Raw genomic sequence first — 21,029 nt, forward strand, 5'->3', positions numbered from 1 at the left:
TTCTCCTCTGCTTCTCCTGGTGTTCTGAGGAGCACCTCTGTTTCTCCTGGTGTTCTGAGGAGCACCTCTGCTTCTCCTGGTGTTCTGAGGAGCACCTCTGCTTCTCCCGGTGTTCTGAGGAGCACCTCTGCTTCTCCCGGTGTTCTGAGGAGCACCTCTTCTTCTCCTGGTGTTCTGTTTTTTACCTTCAAAAGTCATAGAAGAGTTGCGGGGAAAGAAAACTCATGTCTCAGTTTACTCCTCCTGAGCTCTTCACAGATGTAGTGGAACTTTTGTCGTTGTTGATGAACCTCGTATTAAATATCATAAAATAGAAGACACGCGTGCCTTTGTACTGGAGTTCTCCTTTAACACTGGAGGTCTCCTTTAACCCTGGAGGTCTCCTTTAACCCTTGCAGCCTTCAAGACACGTTCCTTCACACGATCGTTAATAAACCTCATTTTCAGGCCTCGTGGTTTATCAGCTGCTGGTCTTGGTTGCCCAGGCGATGTGCTCTTTCTATTGTGAAGGGACTTCAACTCCTGAGCCATCAAGGAGCTTTGGGAGGATCTTCTCCAAAAATCATCCTGTTTCTTCTCCTTCTTCTCCTTCTTCTTCTTCTACGCCCACAAGCCTCAGGTCAGGACGACGTGATCTGGACTCCAAATCCAGGATCTTATTTTTCATATATTTGTTGACCCGCAGCGCCTCCATCTTGGCCTTTACTGTCTGCAGATTGTCAGCATTTGCTGAAACACGCTGTTCAATTCGTCCATACGACCACTGCAGCAGACACCGCATGCTGCATTTAACGTCTTATTTCGGACATCATGAGCAATAACTGATGATTAGTTATATTCTCTCCGCCTTCCGAAGCACAGAAGCCGCGAGAGTCTCCATCTAGGCCGGCGAGAGCCTGTTTCTCTGGCGGGGAAGAACTGCGGTTCTCTGCCTCAGGATTGCTAGCCATGATAGCCTCATTAGCTTTGTTAGCTTGAGATGTGGGCTGTTTTCCATGGGACCGTGGATAGTGTTACCAGACTTGTGCCTTCTTTTTTTACGTATCCCTCGCTATTCTTCTTTGAGATTAGGTGGGTCAGATGATGATTTTAAAGCCATGTTTTGCTACAGAAGTGTGGGTGCGTCGTCTCAATGCTCCGCCATGACCGGAAGTCGGCAATGTTCAAATCTAAGCTAATACAGTTTTGTTTAGCTGTGTTTATGACTGAAATGATTTTTTTTGCACTCTTCTCTTTTATGTCGTAAACTGTTTTGTGATTTCTGTCATGTCTTTATGATTTTAATGCATTGTTTTCCTATTATGTGAAGCACTTTGAATTGTTTTGTGTACAATTATTGTGCTCGACAAATACATTTGGGCAGCAGCAGCTCAGTGTGCTCCAGTGTGTAGTGCTCGTCTTCTGATCCGAAGGTCAGCGGTTCGACACCCGCTCTGGTAGAGTGGTCAGATCCACTGGCCCGCAGGTTGGCGGTGCGAGCGCCTCAGGTGAATGCTGCCGTTGTGTCCTTGAGCAAGGCACTTAACCGGACTCAGTGTCTGTGAACACGGGTGTGTGAATGTGTGTGTGACTGGTTCCTTGACGTAAAGCTCTTTGAGTGCCTTGATGGAAGAAAAGCGATATATAAATGTGACCATGTTGCCAATGTGATCAAGGGGAATAATATCTCAGTTGTATTATTACACTGCTAATCTGGACAGCTACTCTATTAAATATATTCAAACCAAATGGGAAAGCAAATGGGCAACCTTGTTTTGACAGACGAAGAGTGGGAAAATGTGTGTACAGTGGAGGAGCATAAATTCACCTTGTCAAAGTGCCTATTATTGACAAGGAAATGCTGCATTTTGGAAAAACTGTACCAGCCAGGAGGAAATTCACTTTTACGTGTTTTGGGACTGGCCTCTTGCTCAACAATATTGGACTGAAATTAATAATGCCCTGCAGACTGTTTTTGACTTTGCCGTCCCTCTTAATTTTAGAACTATGTATTTGGGCCTCAAAACTCCTGCCATGAACACAATTAGCATAGGCCTTTGGAATGGACAATCGACAGCAGGAAAACAGGCCATCACAAAGAAATCGACGACCCAAACATCACCAACAATCAAGCACTGGACTGACATAGTAACGGACCAAATGGACATTTTATTTTAATTTAGCTGTGCCATGATTATATTTCTTTTGTTATTTTCTAGATGTCTAGTTATACATTTATTTTAAAAATTGTTCTCTGGTCGTTTCTATTTGGTTTATGTTTTAATCTTTTTTTACATTGAAAAATGTAAATATGAGAAAAACATAAATTTCACAGTATGGCATAAAACTAATCTAGCTCCATGAGGAATGTTCATCAGTATGATTAAAATGTTATACTAACATGGACTCATGCAGGTGACTTTCCACCTCCAGAAAGTTACATTTTGTTGCTTTAATATGTACGTTGTAATTGTTGGGTCGTAACGGGGCTATATTTTGAATCAACAGACTTTGTACCTTCTGGGCTTTGCTGGGGCCCTCATCACTGGAAGAGCTGAGGGCAGGCTCTGCCTCTGGTTGGGAATCTTTGGACTCTGTGACCTTTGTTTTGGGGGTTTTGCTCGGGGTCATCTTGGAGTTGGTCTCGTCATCAGAGGAGCGGTTCCGCTCACTTAGGTTACCTGCCAATTCGCTCAGCTTCTGGCGCAGTTTCTCTTCCTCCGTCTGATCAAAAAACAAGATCATTACCAAATTCTCAAAAACAAAAATAACCACCAGGCATTAAAGAAGCCATATTTTGCTTTTGCCTTCCCTTACAACTTCCCTCCCATAAAAGGCCTGCACTCCATCAAATGAAAAATACTTTCAGATGGAAATCAAAACCTGTTGAGATGATTACCTTTGAAACTTTTTTTAAACTATGGACCACTCCAGCTGACTTCCTGTGACCGCAGATGGTGCCGTGGTTTAAGGCATTGCAGGTATGTGGTTGTTACCACCTTGTTGTCGTGGATTTGCTTCCTTCCTTCCTCCTTCTCTCACTCTCTCTCTTTCCCCATTTCAAGCTACAGCTGCCCTGTCAAATAAAGCCTCCTGGCTTCCACCTGTCGGCCCTGCCTATGGAGAGCTGCAGTTCACAATATTGATCAGAGCCTCTTCAACTTATTTTTTTTTTCTCCCCCTGCCTTGTCAGAGTGAGCTGTTCATCAAATTGTCAGAGGTTAGTGGTGTGACCTGACTCAACTGCCTCTTTGAAGAGCTCAAAGGCCTTTATACCATAACTGGGGTCTAAACCACAAAACTAATCGGGACCTCCCTCCTCTCTGTTCAGAACATTGCCCTAAAAGCACTGTTTGTTACAGGCCATGAAAATCATGGACCCTTCACACCCACATTCTTGTTTTTGAACGACTCTAAAGTCTGTCTAAGTCCATATCTAATAAATTAACAAGGATAAGTAGACAGAGATAATAAAATGCCATGCACATCAGTATAAGAAGGTGATTAAGTTAAACAAGCAATAGGAGAAATATTGACAATGCAGTTGAAAGCCTAGCAAATGTTAACTGGTAGTTTGCATTTTGGCAGTGCTGTCCCCTCCTGGACCAGCCGTTCAGTCTGGACCACACTTCATAGTTTGGTCAGAATCCACGCCGGCATGAAAGTGTCATGAATGTACAGTTAAGATTAAGGCTGAGAACACAGAGCTCATGGAGAAAGTATATGTAGGTTTAATCTGAAACAGTATTAGACTGAAAAATATAAGTATATAGAAAGTAAGACCAGTAAACAAATACAAGAAATCTAAAATGAATAACTGAGACTCTGTTCATTGAGGGAAACCTTTATTCTAATGTGTGTGTAGTGTCTAGGACCATTATTACAAGACCACATTTTAGGAGAATGACATGGATGCTAGTAGTTTTTGGTTATACCTGGTCCTCAGGGCCTATCTTCTCCTCCAGGCGAGTGAGCAGATTCTCAATGGCAAACATCCGCTTGTTGAGTTCAGTTATCTGCAACAGAAACACCCATTAAAGACATTAGCCTGTGAGTAACAGTAATTTCGGACTATTCTTAGCAAGGTTGAGTGTTTCAGTCTATTTTTTCACTGTTCCTCAACTCTATTATTACTTTCAAGCTTTGAGAATGGGTACAATTCCCTCCTTACCCTCTGTAGGTGGTCTTGTCCCTTTTTTCTAAGCTCGGATCCTTTACCAGAGGCCTGGGAACTCGAGGGTTCTGCACAGTATCTTTTCTGTTCCTACTTTTCTAGACTGAGATGTCTGATGTTTTTCCAGGGATCTGCTAACGCTAACCCTACTCCTCAAGTTTGGGGGTCACTTCCAAACTCTGATGACAACGAGCACCACTTTCGCCTTCAACTTCCACACCTTCTCCAGCTCTTTTCTGAGCCCTTGGTACTTCCCCAGTATCTCATGTTCCTTTTTCCTGATGTTGCCATCACTTGGCAACATCAGGATATTACTTCCTGCTTCCGAAGAGTGCAGATGCTTTCCTGCTCGCTCCAGCTCGCTATTGCTGCTTTCCTTATTCATTTATAGTCTTTGTCTTCCAAAATATTTGTATTATGACTTTTTTAAGTAAAGCAAGGATTTGAAGATTTTTTTTTACAGTTTCAACAACATTCCTTACGTGCCAAGGACATGTCTGGGAAAAAAAGGGAAAAAAATATTTTGAACGCTATTGGAAATATTAACAAGAAATTCATGAGCTACAAGCACGGATAATTGTATCCACGATACAATTACAAAGAAAAACTGCTGCTTTCAACCTTTCCCAAAATTCAGGGCTCAGATGAAGGAGTTTCACTTGTGCAGCAGCAGCTGCTGCACAATCCGCAATTTTTTTCATATTTGTATAGCAATTTGATAATTACACAGCAAAACACAAAAGTGACTAACAATCAATATTTTCCATTGATGTAACAAGATTATTTATTTCAAAAGTATTTGTAAATATTCTATTTTTAAAAAACTCTAACAAATGAACTTTTGAACACTTCTAAATAATTCTAATTCTAAATAAAACAGAAAACTTGCAAATGAAATTATTTGTTGAACAAATTAATTAACACCAAGTCAGATGGTCTTATTTACAACTTTCTTCCACATCATCATCAGATGACTATTGAGTCTCATTTACATATTGTCTTTACACTCACAAGTTACATATCACCACCAGAGTCGTCATGACGATGAGCTGTTTGTATTAGAATGACTTCTCTTACACACACAACACCTTTTGGTTTTGTCCTGGACATGAGTGAGTTTAACCCTTTGAATTCCACATCCTCGGGGTGAAACGGGGTGAAAACGGGAGCGCGGAGGCGACGAGGGGTTTTACGACAATAACTACATGTTACACAATAACTACATGTTACACAATAACTACATGTTACACATAGTTATGTGTGAGAACGGGAACATAGTTATGTGTAGCACATAACTACATGTAACACATAACTATGTGAGATCAGCGAGACGCGGCGCTCGTAAAGCGGCTAGTCGCGCTCCCGGCGGCTCCTCCCACTCTCCCGGTGGCTCCTCCCACTCTCCCGGCGGTTCCTCCCACTCTCCCGGTGGCTCCTCCCACTCAGCAGTTTTCACACGCGCGATCTGTGACAGCAGCGGGACCCGTCAGTGTGTCATAATGTTATTGACGATCGATTGACGAGTGATCAGTGCTTTTTAGGCGCTTTGGTTTTACAATTAAACACAATTTTTTGTATCACAAAAGCTGCGACACAAAAGCACTTTTTTCTGACGAATGCATCGCATTTGAGAGAAACTGCGTCGCATTTTGCGATGCAATACCGCTTATTCTGAACCCTGAAATTGTCTGAAGACCAGGCTGTATCTTGGAATAAACTTGGTGCAAAGCCTAAACTATATTAAGAAAATGCAAAGTCACCTAAAATACAGCTTACAAATCGATTTTTACCACTTTCAGAGACTTTGTTCAAGTAAATGAACAAAGTGAGAAAATGTAAGCCATGACGTGGCCAACAGACGGAGAGAATCTGTGCCAAACGTCAAGGTCACAGAGACGGCTCTGATGGTGCGATAAGTCACATTGTTTTCCCAGCATCACTGTGTCTAAGATGACATCACTCTTTCCTAATGTCGGTGTAGTCCCTCATTCGTCCAGGAGTGTTCCATTGTAGAAAAAGCTTCAGTTGTAGTCATCTGGAAAAAATAGACTGATCAGTATCTGCCCTTTGGTTCCAACCACCCACGACAGCACAAGCTGATCAGAACCTTACAACACAGACCTCAAGGTGTGCCCACCAGCTCAGAGGGCAAGAAGAAAGAGGAAAAACACGTCCGAAATGCCCTCTCAGCCTGTGATTACCCCGCTTGGGCTCTCAACAGAGTGAAGAGAACCAAGAAGCAGAACAAAAGGGAAACAGAACAGAGAATGAAGGGTGTTTCTATCCCTTATGTCTCTGGCCTGTTGGAAAAACTGCAGGGATTTTTTAGAGAACATGAAGTCCCTGTTTATTTTAAACCAGGACACTGGTTTAAAACAAAAACTGGTTCATCCTAAGGACAAGATGCAACACAAAAACAGAGCAATGTAGTTTATTCTGTCCAATGCAGTGAAGAAAGTTGTAAAGAACGTTACATAGTGAGACTAAACAGCCTCTGCACAAGAGGCTCTATCAGCACAGAAGACACTGGAGTTCAGGACCACAGAGTGCCGTGCATCTGCATCTTGAAGACACTAACCACTCTATCAAAGACAGTGAGGAGAAGATTCTGAGCAGGAGAAAAGATGGTTTGAAAGAGGAGTTAAGAAAGCTATTTTTGTTAAAAAAGAAAGACTTTCTTTAAACAGAAATGGAGGGTTAAGATTCAACCTTCCTGTAGTCTACAATGGAATCTTGAACCCCTGGAAAGGTAGAGGACCAGGACATTGGGATGCTAATCAGGTCCTCAGGGTGAGTGAGCCAGGGTCACACAAAGACAAAGGGGAGACTAATAGCCCATTAAAGGGTTGAATAGGCTCGGTAGATACAAAGAGGGTAAGTTTCTGTTGAAACAAACTTTCCACTTCAGGAAGGCTCCGCCCAATGGGCTGGATTTACCACAGAATAGTACATATATCGGAGTTCTCGACCAAATTCGTTTATTGACAATGACTCTTGGATGAGAGTCGAAACGTCCAGATGATACAACTGAAGCTTTTTCTGCTCTTTCCTAATGTTTGTCACACATCGAGGAGTTAAAGAGCTGATTGTGCACGTGGGTGCAGTGTATATACGGCAAGAACGGACTAAAGTTTTGAAAAGAGACTTCTTCTTGAAGTTATTCGACGTGCTGATGAAATAGAAATCAAAACATTCATAAGTGGAGCTCTTCCAAACATAAGGAAGATAAACAAGTTTAGCCGGCTGCTTCAGCTGAACACATGGCTGTCTAAAGACTAAGCACTTAGAGCAGGGGTGTCAAACTCATTTTGGGCCGCGGGCCAAATTTCGACGCTCAGGCAGAACATAACGTAAAACATAAACCAATTTAAAAAATATAAGAAACAAATAGCTTTTTTAGAGCCTAGTAATAGTTGTGGAGACTTTTGCACTAATCTTCAGCAGGGGAAAGACTGAGTCCACATTCATGCAGCAGCAGGAACAGGAACATGGACTTTTGATGTGATTTATGATGTGAAATGTTCTTATCACAGACATGTTTCTGCTCAAACTCAATTTGAGCTATTTTCATAGTTTAAGTTGATCTTAGTGACAAATGATTCATGTAGTGACTCAAATGATGTCATTGTGTTTGTGTCACAGTCACATTAGTGTGTCACAGTCACATTAGTGTGTCACAGTCACATTAGTGTGTCACAGTCACATTAGTGTGTTCACAGTCACATTAGTGTGTCACAGTCACATTAGTGTGTCACAGTCACATTAGTGTGTTCACAGTCACATTAGTGTGACACAATCACATTAGCGTGTTCACAGTCACATTAGTGTGTCACAGTCACATTAGTGTGTTCAGTGTCAAGGAGCTGGTCTTCTTGATGACTTTGTCCAGCTTCCTCCTCTCCCTCTTTGTGATGCTGCTGCTCCAGCAGACCACACCTACAGGAGCTGATGCCACCACAGAGTCGTAGAAGGTCTTCAAGAGTGGCCCTGTCACTCCAAAAGACCTGAGTCTCCTCAGGAGGTAGAGCCGACTCTGGCTCTTCCTGTACAGTGCGTCTGTGTTATGAGTCCAGTCCAGTTTGTGGTTCAGATTAACACCCAGGTACTTGTATGAGTCCACTCTCTCGATGTCCCTTTCCTGGATGTTCACTGGTGAGGGGGGCAGTGGGGTGGCGTCTGCGGAAGTCCATCACCATCTCCTTGGTCTTCCCCGCTGACACCAGTCCACAAAGTCCTGCGCCAGTCCCCTGTCCTCCACATCATCGTCATCTGTCATGAGTCCGATGATGGCAGAGTCGTCAGAGAACTTCTGCAGGACACAGCTGTCTGTGTCTGAGGTCTGCAGTGTAGAGGGTGAAGAGAAAGGGCGCAAGGACAGTGCCCTGGGGCGCCCCCACACTGCAGGTCCGAGTGTCAGACACACAGTCTCGGGCTCTCACAAACTGGGGTCGGTCCGTGAGGTAGTCCAGGATCCACTCTGCCAGGTTATACTCCACACCAGCCGTCTCCAGTTTGTCCCTCAGGAGCTGATGGTGTTGAAGGCGCTGGAGAGATGAAAGAACTGGATCCTCACAGAGCTGCCAGGCTTCTCCAGGTGAGAGAGAGAGCGGTGCAGCAGGGAGATGACTGCGTCCTCCACTCCGATGTCAGGCCGGTATGCAAACTGCAGCGGGTCCATGGCTGAGCTCACGGTGGAGCGGAGGTGGTCCAGGACCAGCTCCAGTGTCTTCATCAGGTGGGACATGAGAGCCACCGGCCTGAAGCTGTTGAGGTCTTTGGCACGCGGTGTCTTGGGCACAGGTACCAGACAGGAGGTCTTGCAGACCTGTGGTACCACCCTCAGTTTCAGGCTCATGTTGAAGACATGCTCCATAACTCCACACAGTTCATCTGCAGGACTTAAGGAGCCTGGGGCTGATGCCGTCAGGTCCTGCTGCCTTCCTCACTTTAATCCTCTTCAGCTCACCCCTCACCTGTGCTGCTGTGACAGTCAGTGGTTGGCAGGGGGACTGTGTGCTGGGGGGACGGGTGAGTCCAGGGGGACTGTGTGCCAGGGGGATGGGTGAGTCCAGGCGAAGTGGGGAGCTGATGGTCCGGGGCGGAGAAATGAAGAGGAACAGATGCAGGGCATTGTCCAGCTGTGGAGGAGGGAGCATGTAGCTGTGCAGGGGGAGGGGCGGGGGACCGATCAAATCTCAAGAAGTGAGCATTTAAATCAATCACCCACTGTAGATCCCCCTATGTCTGGGCAGGGGGGACTTTGAAGCCCGAGATGGTTTTCAGGCTTCTCCACACTCCCTGAATGTTCTTCTGCTGCAGCTGCTCCTCCATCCTCCTCTTGTAGCCGGCTTCAGCCTGCCTGATCTTCCTCCTCAGCTCCTTCTGCACAGTCCTCTGCTCCTCCTTGTTCCCTGACCTGAAGGCTCTCTTCTTCTCCTTCAGCAGAGCCTTCAGTTCACGGTTAATCCCTGTCTTGTTTTTTGGAAAACACTGCACCGTCCGGGAGGGAACAATGTTCTCAAAACAGAAGTTGATGTAGTCCGTGATGCACTCTGTGATGGTGTTGATGTCCTCCTCATGTGTGTCATAAAGCTCAGTCCAGACAGTGGTGCTGAAGCAGTCCCTTAAAATGTTCCTCTTTGAAATTGCTTATGGTCAGGCCAGTTAGGAACAGAAATATAAAGCTACAGTTTCAGCTATGCTGCCCTAGGAGCGACTGTGCTGGGGGAAGTATGGCAGCTTGAGCACTATCCTCTTCTTCTGACTACTTATTCTATCAAACAATGGCCCTCAGAGGCAACTGTTGTTGTGAGTTTGGGCCTTACAAAAATAAATTGATTTGATTTGAACAATATTTAATTTTGAATTCCACTTGCAAACTGTTCCCTGCCTTCTTTTTCTTTTTCTCACTCCTGAGGACCTGTGGACCCAGATGCCCCTCTCCTGGTGAATTGGTCCCTGCCCCGTATGGATGGTCCCTCATCTGCCTGAAGAGTGGGTCCAGCTCGACTCTGATGGTCCCTCATCTGCCTGAAGAGTGGGTCCAGCTCGACTCTGATGGTCCCTCATCTGCCTGAAGAGTGGCTCCAGCTCCAGTCTCCCTCACGTCTGTGAGAGTCAGATCCCTCCTTCACTGGAACTCCTCCAGGTTTATACTTTTCCCAAGTTTTTCCCAAGGACAGAGGACTCTGGGACATCGTCCCTTGCCACCACAGACATTGCTTGATTCATTTTTTACTGTCGCCCTCAGAGGCAACTGTTGTTGAGATTTTGGGCGTTACAAAAATACATTGAATTGAATTTCTAATGTCTGGATGCAAAATTAATTTACAAAAAACTGAAATTATTAGAAAGACCTACCCATTTAAATGGCAAATTTAATCTCTTAGATATTTAGGTGTGGTACTCCATAGAGACCTATCAACAATTCTGGTGAAAAGATTATCTATATTACAATTATTTCTACTACTATAAAAAAAACAATCTTAAAAAATTGAACTTTAACCCCTACTTAAGTCTAAATCAGAGGATTGAAACTATAAAAATGAATGTTCTGCCCAGGTCTATATTTTTTCCAGACTCTTCTGATTTCCATCCCCAATCGGCTGTTTGATGATGGAATAAAGCAATCTTAAGATCTGTATGGCAAAGAAAAAAACAAAACCTGTATCTGATTCAAAACTACACTATTATCAACAAAAAAAATAGGCTGGAGTTTACCTTGTTTGAGAAATTCCTTAATTTCAGCTCAGATCAGAAAGTTGCGGCGGTGCGGGCAACGACGTGGGGGAACCGCAACAGAGCGGGCAACAGAGCTACTACTGCAGCAGATTCGGCAGCTCTCACCTCGACTCTAAAAGACTCCATATCATTATATATTTGGGTCTCATTTCGGACATATTGAGCAATAACAGATGATTAGTTATATTCTCTCCCTTATGATTCAAAGAAGTTGTGAGAATCTTTATCTTGGCCGCGCAACCCTGTTTCTCTGGTGGGGAGGGCCGCGGTTCTCCGCCTCAGGCTTGCTAGCCATGATAGCCTCATTAGCTTAGTTAGCTTGAGATGTGGGCTGTATTCCAATGGGACCGTGGACCGCCAGCTTATTTGCTTTGGTCCCGTTGTGTTACCAGACTTGGGCCTTTCTAGTTTACATCTCTTGTTTTTCCTTCTTAGGTTGGTCAAACAATGATTTTAAAGCCAAGTTCTGTAGCAGTGGTGTGGGTGCTTCAGCTCAAAGCGCTGTCCTGTTGTTTCCCTTTTGACATTGTTTTATGTTGCACCGAGCCACCATGACAAGTCCCTATGTTTGTGAATTCTGTTCGTTGACAATGGTAATAAATAAATTAATGATTCTGATTCTGTCATAACCCAAAAGTCAGGGAAATGTTTCTATGGATTCTTCTAAGGTAAAAGTAATTAGCACTTGGCTGGTTCCCAAGTCCAGGAAGAAGTTGCAGTGCATCCTGGGCTTTGCTAACTTATAGATTTGTTGCGGCTACCCTCACAGCTCGCACTTCTTCAAAGGTGCCCTACAAGTGGTGTCCAGAGACAGATGATGAAAACCTGATTCACCACAGCTCAGAGTTCCTGATCTCGGACCAGACTGTGCTGAAGGTTGATACCTCAGAATTTAACAGAAAATGCCTCCAAAACTCACCAAAATCCTGGAAATTACTTTTTTTTTAATGTCTGAATTGCATCTCTGTTGTTTTTAAATGTGTACAAATGAAGCGGCTTGGCTGTAAGAGTCTATAGTTCTTACCGGTGGGGCTTGTTCCTGGGAGCCACGGCTCTGCCTGCGGCGGTATGGTCCGTGAACTGGAATCCGCTGATCTTCTTCATCAGATGTGTCCACATACTGCTGCCGCGCCACTGCCGAGATCTTGGACAGAGAGCGTGTGCGGACCATACGACTGTCAGCAAAGTCATCTAAAAGCACACACAAGAGATTTACACCTTGACCGCACACTCCTCCTGCCCTTCGTCTGGAACTGACCTGCTCTCATATTGTATCGATCCAGACTCTTCCGCCGATGTGCACGTTGGCTGTAAACATCGTAGTCCATGTAACCACGATCTTCTTGCATTACCTGCAGAGACACAGGTATTTCAGTTAGGTGGAAATAGCCACCTATAGAGTCCTTTTTCTTTAAGAGGAACAGAGAAGCTAAGATAAATTAAAGCAAACATTAAGATGGGAATACTTTCTCTTTCTATTGCACCTGTGCAGGCTACACCTTCACAGCCTGTCACATTCAGGAAATCTGTGCTGCCATTTAAGAAGATTAGTCTGTTTTAAAAACTCCAACCTCACATCCTGTTGTGTACCTCTTGTGCATAGCGTGTGGTTCCCTACCAAAGCCGTATCATCATAGTCCCTACACTTCTGTGGGTATCCTCAAAAAGGCAATCTGCTAGCAGTCACAAATTGCAACATTAACAAAAAATAAACAGACACATGACAGTTTACACAGGTCAAGTGCAGGTGCAATAGAATAGACATCAGAAGCTGGTTAGCATTTAGCATGTGCAAAAGGCAGAAAGTGCAACAGTATTGCACAGGGTTAAAGGACAAGGGATTACACAAATCATACAATAAGTGTCATTGGCCTCCTGGTTGATGTACTCCCACCTGGACTGAGGGACGCCGTGAATAGGAGAAGTACTCCTCATTGTCAAAGTCCATGGGGTGAACAGACAGCAAACGTTTATTCTTCCTCATCTGTGCACAAAGATACAAGAGAAATAGATACTACATTTGATAAAGTTGGGCAAAAGAGAATAGTTTCATAAAACATGGGCAAAGCCTTACCACTTTGTATCTCTGTGCTTCCATGTCGGCATGCTCCTCATCAATTCCATTGTATAAATCTGTGGTTCAAAACAATTAGGAACCTTCTATTCTCCATAAAGATGTCATATTTGTCATTTTTGTCTGAACTGTTTAAAGTAGGTTTTAAACTTCTGCATCCATGTTGAATTTATTCCATTACAAGCATTTTTATTGCTGTAAATACTCCATGGAGAAAGATAATTTATGCCATTGTGTCATAAAACTAGCAGGAATCTTTCACCAAAAATGCACCAAAAGTGCACCTTTAAAATAGAAATACATCTCCAAAAGGTTTAGATGAGTTAATGTCCATAATGTGCATCACTGTCCACTTTCAAACTGCACCTTAAACTGTGGATTTTGTCACGATCGTTTGGGGTTAATTTGGGTCACACTGGGGGTTGTGTTTCAGAAGTAGCTGACCTTTATTTAATGTAGCCACCGGGGGGTAATGTGTTGGGAAAGTCTACAGGGGTGTCAAACTCATTTGGGCCACGAGCCGAATTTCGACGCTCAGGCTGGGTTGCGGGCCGAACATAACGGAAAACTATAAGAAATATAATACATAAATAAACAGCTTTATAAAGCCTACGCTGTTTTTGAAGCAATTACTGGATCGATAAAAAAAATTACAAAACGTTTGTTCTCATAAACTGAAATGTATTTAGAAAAACAAGTGTAATTTCACCAACACTGAGCTTCAGTTCATGTCATTACAACTTCAGAGTTGATCTACAGTTCTACAGAGATAAACATTTGACTTTATAACAAAATAAACTTCTCAAGATCTAAAAAACCCTTAAATGTACAAACTAACATTTTCCACATCTGTGTAGTTATCTGTAGTTATCTGTACACCTGAACTGACACATCACTAAACTTCTGCTCAAAAGTGCTTAAAGTGCACTCCCTCAGCAGCTCACACAGCAGTGCAGCAGAGCCCTGTGGGGGAGGGGCGGCCACCGCGGCATTGTGGGACGCGTAGTTTTAGCGATAAAAACGGTTACGGATGTAACTACGGTTCTATGAATCGATTAAATAAAAATAAAAAATAAATCAAAATTTTAATATAAATTTGAAATGTTTGGTGGGCCAGATTAAAACGTCTGGCGGGCCAGATTTGCCAGAGTTTGACATCTATGGTCTATATTAACGCACAGGTGGGTGCTTGGTGATTGGGTACGGGAAGTCACACGGTTTGTACCGCGTTCATAGAACAGGAGTGGGCGATACTCTACTTTTCTCCTGCATTCTTCACTTTTGCCATCCATCAATTTTTCACCTTTTTCTTATGCTTTATTTGGTTTTGGGGCATCTACTCCAACACTGGGACACTGAAGCGCGTTATTCCAGGATCCCCCGGCACCCAGCAACCACGACAAAGGTTAGGCCCAAGCTGTCGTTACAAGCACTTTCAACCACCCTTTTATTGTCCTGTCATTTTAATTTGATAATGTCTTGTACTTGTATGTAACCTGCCTCGGGACTACAGATGGAAATGAGCATATTTGCTATAATCTGTCATATTTACACTGTCATTTACATGTTATTAATATGCACTGATCCCAATCAAATAAATAATTACAAATTTGACTGTATTTATCTATGAGGTTACATATTCTTATTGGGGTTTTTTTCATTGAGAAAAGTATGTGTAAAACACTGAAAGGGGACACAAACCTGGGATCATCTCTGGAAAAAGATATTTGTGACTTACACGAGCGAACGTCAGGCATACTCTGTGTGTCGTCATCCCGACCTGAAGCAGACATTCGTCATATTAGATCTACTGCCTTCACCACTGCCCTCAGATCAAGTCACGCACAGCAAAGACACTGACCATCTCCATTCAGTCTTTTGTATAGAGACCTCATTACTTTGGCACTTCCAAATCGCTTGAAACGGTTGCGGACATTGTCATGGTACCAGCCCAAAGTTCCCATCTTCAGGACCCTGACAAAGAGCAAAGCACAAAGAGGAACATTGAATGAAAAAAAACTGCAACACATCATTACATTCACAGATTTGTTCTGCCAAAGCATTAACAGTGTTGTGCTGCTTGGTTCTGATAGGCTGGCCTTAATGATTTAAAAGGAACATATTACACACAGTTGAATAGAAACATTTCAGAGCATGTCAAGGTCTCTCACTTTCTGGTCTATTGTACTGATCATGATTTGAGACATTTGGAGAGACCAGCTTGTCATGCACTGAAACTGTTTTTATGGACTTAAAAATAGTAGGGAAGATTCTCAGAGCCAGGTCACAGATCGTCGAGGACATTCAGTGTTTTGAATGCTTAGAAGGGAGTGGACTTTCTTTTGATTGTTTTAAAGAAGATTAAACATGAAAACCAGAACAGACCACGATCCTAAATAAAAAGTACACTAGTAGCACTAAACAGAAAGTTACAAAACAAAATCACGACTTAAAGGGGGTATGGACGATTTTTCGGCAATTTGAGAACGCAGGCGGAAGTGCGCATGCGCACTCTCCCGTGCGGACTGATAAAACACACACGTGCGTTTGTTTATTAGCGCAACGGAGCGCATCGCTCGTCTCCCGTAGATTTCTGTCCACTTCTGCGTCTTTCTCTGTCTTCATTTTGCCCCGTACACTGAGGGAACTATATTATGATAGATCCATGCGCTTAGGCACGCGGAAACGTGGGGACGAGCCTGACGCAGCTGCAGGTGAGCGGTAGGTGCGTTTTATGATTGATACGTGGCAGGACAAATGATTTATCCACGCCACAAGGAAATATGATAAAAAAATTGCTGAAAAAAAATCGTCCATACCACCTTTAATGATTGAAAATAAGAGTTCAACCTTTTCTAAAGTCGATAAAATGTGTCCAGTTTCAAGTGAAGTCCAAATGTCATTTTGCCATTTGTCTGATGTTTGTCACTATGTCAGTCCAGTCTTTGATTGTCAGTGTGGTCTGTGTCATCCCTTTCTTTGTTATGGCTTTTTTTCCAGCAGCCAAAAGTATATTCCAAACATATCATTCATTGTGTCCATGGCAGGAGTTTTGAGGCCCAAATGACTTATAATCTGAGTGGGATGTTAACTGGACAGTCTACAGCGCATTGTTGATCTAACATTTCTGAGCAACAGTCAGTCCCATCCGTCAAAACAAGCTTATCTTCTTTTTCCCATTTGTTTATAATTTTTTGGGGAAAATGAATAAATAAATAAATAAATATATATAATATATATATATATATATATATATATATATTAAAAAACTCTTTCTCACCCTCCGCAAGCGGTCTCTATTTACCCCCTTTCAAGCTTAGCTCTGGGAACTTGAGGGTTTTCTCTCAAAACTGTCACCTCACCCTCCGCGGGTGGTCCCCTCTCAAGCAGGGGTCCTCTCCCAGAGGCCCCTGGGAGCTTGAGGATTCTTCAGTATCTTTGCTGTTCCTGCACTTTTCTGGCCCGAGATGTCTGATGTTTTTCCTAGATCTGCTCAGGTCATTCCTCCAGTTTCTGGGTCATTCCTCCAGTTTGGGGGTCATTCCTCCAGTTTGGGGGTCATTCCTTCAGTTTGGGGTCATTCCTCCAGTTTGGGGGTCATTCCTTCAGTTTGGGGGTCATTCCTCCAGTTTGGGGGTCACTGCCCCAAGTGCTCCGGTCACTACAGCACCACTGATACCTTCACGCCCCAGACCTTCTTCAGCTCCTCTCTGAGGCCTTGGTATTTCTTTAGTTTCTCATGTTCCTTTTTCCGGATGATTCCATCCCCTGCACTGCAATGTCCACCACCACGGCTTTCCTCTGACCCTTGATGACCACCACTATGACCGGTTGGTTCTCCATTACCATTCTGTCTGTATATATACATGCATATATATATATATATATATATATATATATATATATATATATATATATATGTATGAATATATATATATATATATATATATATATATATATATATATATATATATATATATATATATATATATATATTTGGCCCCTTGATGCCACCGTAGCGACAGCAGGCAGAGGCCCCTGCAAAGAGGCTGCGCAGTGCAGCGTTTCTTCCTCTTTGTTCCGCCTTTGCGCCGTAACGTTCCAAGAGACAAGCAAAACACCTTTATCTTTACCAAAGAAAAGCATCTAAATAAATGTGCCTCTCACTGCTCGGTCCACAATGGAAAAGAACCACCTTGTCTGCTGTGCCACACCTGCCACGCCTACATCACCTAAACACAAGTGTCCTGACGCTGCTGTGCCGAGACTACGGGGACCACACATAGAGGGAAAGTCCAAGAGCGTTCCGTCTTGATTTTCACACAGACCTGGTTAACAGCAGAAATTCCAGACTCTATTGTATGTTTGGACAATTTTCATCTGCTGCGGGTGACAGAGCGAGAGAAAGTGGGAAGAAGAGAGGTGAAGAGAGGTGGAGGTCTGAAGAAGAGAGGTGGAGGGCTGAAGAAGAGAGGTGGAGGTCTGAAAAAGAGAGGTGGAGGGCTGAAGAAGAGAGGTGGAGGGCTGAAGAAGAGAGGTGGAGGGCTGAAGAAGAGAGGTAGAGGGCTGAAGAAGAGAGGTAGAGGGCTGAAGAAGAGAGGTAGAGGGCTGAAGAAGAGAGGTGGAGGGCTGAAGAAGAGAGGTGGAGGCCTGGCTGTGTACGTAAGCACAAGCTGGTGTAAACCCGAATACTGCACAGTGAAGCAGCAGCTATGTAACAAAGATATTGAACTATTGGCTATTGGCATGAGGCCATATTATCTGCCACGGGAGTTCTCACATGTGATTTTGATCGCAGTCTATGTGGCCCCTTCTGCCAATGCTGAATATGCTTGTGAAGCATTGCTCTCCTGCACTTGTAGGCTGCAAACACAGCACCCACAGGCTCTCTTCCTCGTCTCTGGTGACTTTAACCACGCTTCTCCCTCTTCTGTTCTGCCACATACACCCAGTATGTCACCTGCCCCACCAGAGACAATAGAACATTGAACTTGTTTTTTGCCAACACCAAAGAGGCTTATTCTTCTCCCCCCTCCCTCCCCTGGGCAGCTCGAACCACTCCCTTGTACATCTGAGTACTGTAGTAGTGAATGGGTTCATACACAGGAGTGTATGAACCGATCGTGCGCAGGCAGCCTGTGGTGTCCCGTGAGGTAAGGATGTGGTCTGCTGAGAGTGAGGAGGCTCTGAGGGACTGCTTCAGAACCACTGTCTGGACTGAGCTCTATGACCCACATGGGGAGGACATCAACACTATCACAGAGCATCAGGACTACATTAACTTCTGTTTTGAGAACATTGTTCCCTCCCGGACGGTGCAGTGTTTTCCAAACAACAAGCCGTGGATTAACCGTGAACTGAAGGCTCTGCTGAAGGAGAAGTAGAGAGCCTTCAGGTCAGGGAACAAGGAGGAGCTGAGGTCTGTGCAGGAGGAGCTGAAGAGGAAGATCAGGCAGGCTGAAGCCGGCTACAAGAGGAGGATGGAGGAGCAGCTGCAGCAGAAGAACATTCGGGGAGTGTGGAGAAGCCTAAAAACCATCTCGGGCTTCAAAATACCCCCTGCCCAGACAGAGGGGGATCTACAGTGGGTGATGATTTAAATGCTCACTTCTTGAGATTTGATCGGTCACCCGCCCCTCCCCCTGCACAGCTACATGCTCCCTGGACAATGCCCTGCATCCGTTCCTCTTCACTTCTCCGCCCCGGACCATCAGCTCCCCACCTCGCCTGGACTCACCCATCCCCCCAACACACAGTCCCTCTGCCAACCACTGACTGTCACAGCAGCACAGGTGAGGAGTGAGCTGAAGAGGATTAAAGTGAGGAAGGCAGCAGGACCTGACGGCATCAGCCCCAGGCTCCTTAAGTCCTGCAGATGAACTGTGTGGAGTTATGGAGCATGTCTTCAACATGAGCCTGAAGCTGTGGGTGGTCGGAGTGGAGGACGCCGTCATCTCCCTGCTGCACGCTCTCTCTCTCACCTGGAAAAGTGAGGATCCTGTTCTTTCATCTCTCCAGCACCTTCAACACCATCTGCTCCTGAGGGACAAACTGGAGACGGCTGGTGTGTAGTACGACCTGCAGAGTGATCCTGGACTACCTCACAGACCGACCCCAGTTTGTGAGAGCCCGGGACTGTGTCTGACACTCGGACCTGCAGTGTGGGGGCCCTGCAGTGTGGGGGCCCTGCAGTGTGGGGGCCCTGCAGTGTGGGGGACCTGCAGTGTGGGGGACCTGCAGTGTGGGGGCGCCCCAGGGCACTGTCCTTGCGCCCTTTCTCTTCACCCTCTACACTGCAGACCTCAGACATGGACAGCTGTGTCCTGCAGAAGTTCTCTGACCACTCTGCCATCATCGGACTCATCACAGACGATGATGTGGAGGACAGAGAACTGGAGCAGGACTTTGTGGAACCACTTCCTCATCAACGCGGGGAAGACCAAGGAGATGGTGGTGGACTTCCACAGAGGCCACGCCCCCCTCACCAGTGAACATCCAGGGAAGGGACAGGCCACGTCCCCCTCACCAGTGAACATCCAGGGACGGGACATTGAGAGAGTGACTCATACAAGGACCTGGTGTTTCATCTGAACCACAAACTGGACTGGACTCATAACACAGACTGTACAGGAAGAGCCAGAGTGGACTCCACCTCCTGAGGAGACTCAGGTATTTTGGAGTGACAGGGCCACTCCTGACAGGGCCACTCCTGACAGGGCCACTCCTGACAGGGCCACTCCTGAAGACCTTCTCTGACTCTGTGGTGCATCAGCTCCTGTAGGTGTGGTCTGCTGGAGCAGCAGCATCACAGAGAGGGAGAGGAAGAGACTGGACAGAGTCATCAAGAAGTCCAGCTCCGTCCTGGGCTGTGCTCTGGACTCGGTGCAGGAGGTGGGGGACAGAAGGGTCCTGGCTAGATTCACATCTATGCTGGACCATGAGTGTCGCCCCCTGCAGGACACTCTGTCCCCTGCAGGACACTGTCCCCTGCAGGACACTCTGTCCGCTCTGGAGAGCAGCTTCAGTGAGAGACTGATCCACCCTCGCTGTGTGAAGGAGAGGTTTCGCAGGTCTTTCCTCCTGCTGCTGTCAGACTTTATAACAAACACTGTTAGTCCTACTGTGCAATTACTGTCGTGATTCATGTGCAATTACTGTGCAATTACTGTCGTGATCACATGCAATGGTATTTATTTATTTATTTTTATCTTTATTATTTTCCCCTCCATCCCTTGTTGGGAAATGGGAGGTTTTGTCTATGGGACTTTTTGTTTATAGAAGATCTTCTACTGAGAGTGTTTTTCAAACTTCCTATAAGTGATCTGTTCTTTTCCTCTGTATCTACCTGCGTTGCAACAATGAAATTTCCCCATGTGTGGACAATAAAGGATTATCTTATCTTATCTTATATATAAACATAAAACATAGAACACGAGCAGAGCGCATCAGCCGCCCCAAGACTTCAGGGGGCTTTAGGCTACATGTTCCTTTTCCACCACATCATCAGAATCAGTTTTATTGCCGTTGTCAGTGAACAATGCCCAAACTAGGAACATGCTTTGACGCAAACAAAGAGCACCAAAATCCCAGGGCATGCGTTTGAGTTCACGAGTTCAAATATTGAAGACTCAAATCCCGCAACGCAACTCTGTATTCCACTGACATCATCTCTACTCCCTGTACAAATAACACAGCTGTATTTGTGGGTGTGAAGGGTCTACAGCCACATTAACAGTTTGGGGGTCTGTGTGCACTCCCCCCAACATTTTCAGACCTTTTTCATGTATTCTGGTGTAGGGTATTCTTAGTAGTACTGCAAAGTTATGAATATCCTCCACTTGTGAAAGAGGGCGGGACATTCAAGGTTGATAATGATTAAAGAATTGTTCAAGATTTCTATCATGACACACTGCATGTGTGGGTATGTTTGATATCATAATTAAGAGTTGGGGCGCCAGCCATACATTAGGCATTTAACGACTCTATAATCAAATGTCTGAATTAATTTATTTATTAAAAATGTATTTGCTCGTTGATCTGAAGGTTTGTGAGGACGTAACC

At 44.7% G+C, this 21,029-nt stretch overlaps 1 protein-coding gene across 2 annotated transcripts in view; it reads right to left on the reverse strand.

Annotated features, from left to right (window-relative positions):
• Positions 1-21,029, reverse strand: part of mlpha (melanophilin a) — a 67,183-nt gene that overhangs the window by 27,454 nt on the left and 18,700 nt on the right. For both annotated transcript variants that reach the window (XM_072459968.1, XM_072459967.1), the window contains exons 4-11: positions 14,830-14,942; positions 14,707-14,748; positions 12,969-13,027; positions 12,789-12,878; positions 12,153-12,246; positions 11,919-12,085; positions 3,915-3,995; positions 2,497-2,703 (exon numbers count right to left, since the gene is read on the reverse strand). In XM_072459968.1, the coding sequence (XP_072316069.1) occupies positions 2,497-2,703; positions 3,915-3,995; positions 11,919-12,085; positions 12,153-12,246; positions 12,789-12,878; positions 12,969-13,027; positions 14,707-14,748; positions 14,830-14,942 (853 nt within the window). The remainder of the gene's footprint in view (positions 1-2,496; positions 2,704-3,914; positions 3,996-11,918; positions 12,086-12,152; positions 12,247-12,788; positions 12,879-12,968; positions 13,028-14,706; positions 14,749-14,829; positions 14,943-21,029) is intronic.

The sequence above is a fragment of the Eucyclogobius newberryi genome, unplaced genomic scaffold, assembly GCF_026437365.1.
Source record: "Eucyclogobius newberryi isolate DKJ021-1_F unplaced genomic scaffold, fEucNew1.0.hap1 SCAF_3, whole genome shotgun sequence".
Classification (NCBI taxonomy): domain Eukaryota; kingdom Metazoa; phylum Chordata; class Actinopteri; order Gobiiformes; family Gobiidae; genus Eucyclogobius; species Eucyclogobius newberryi.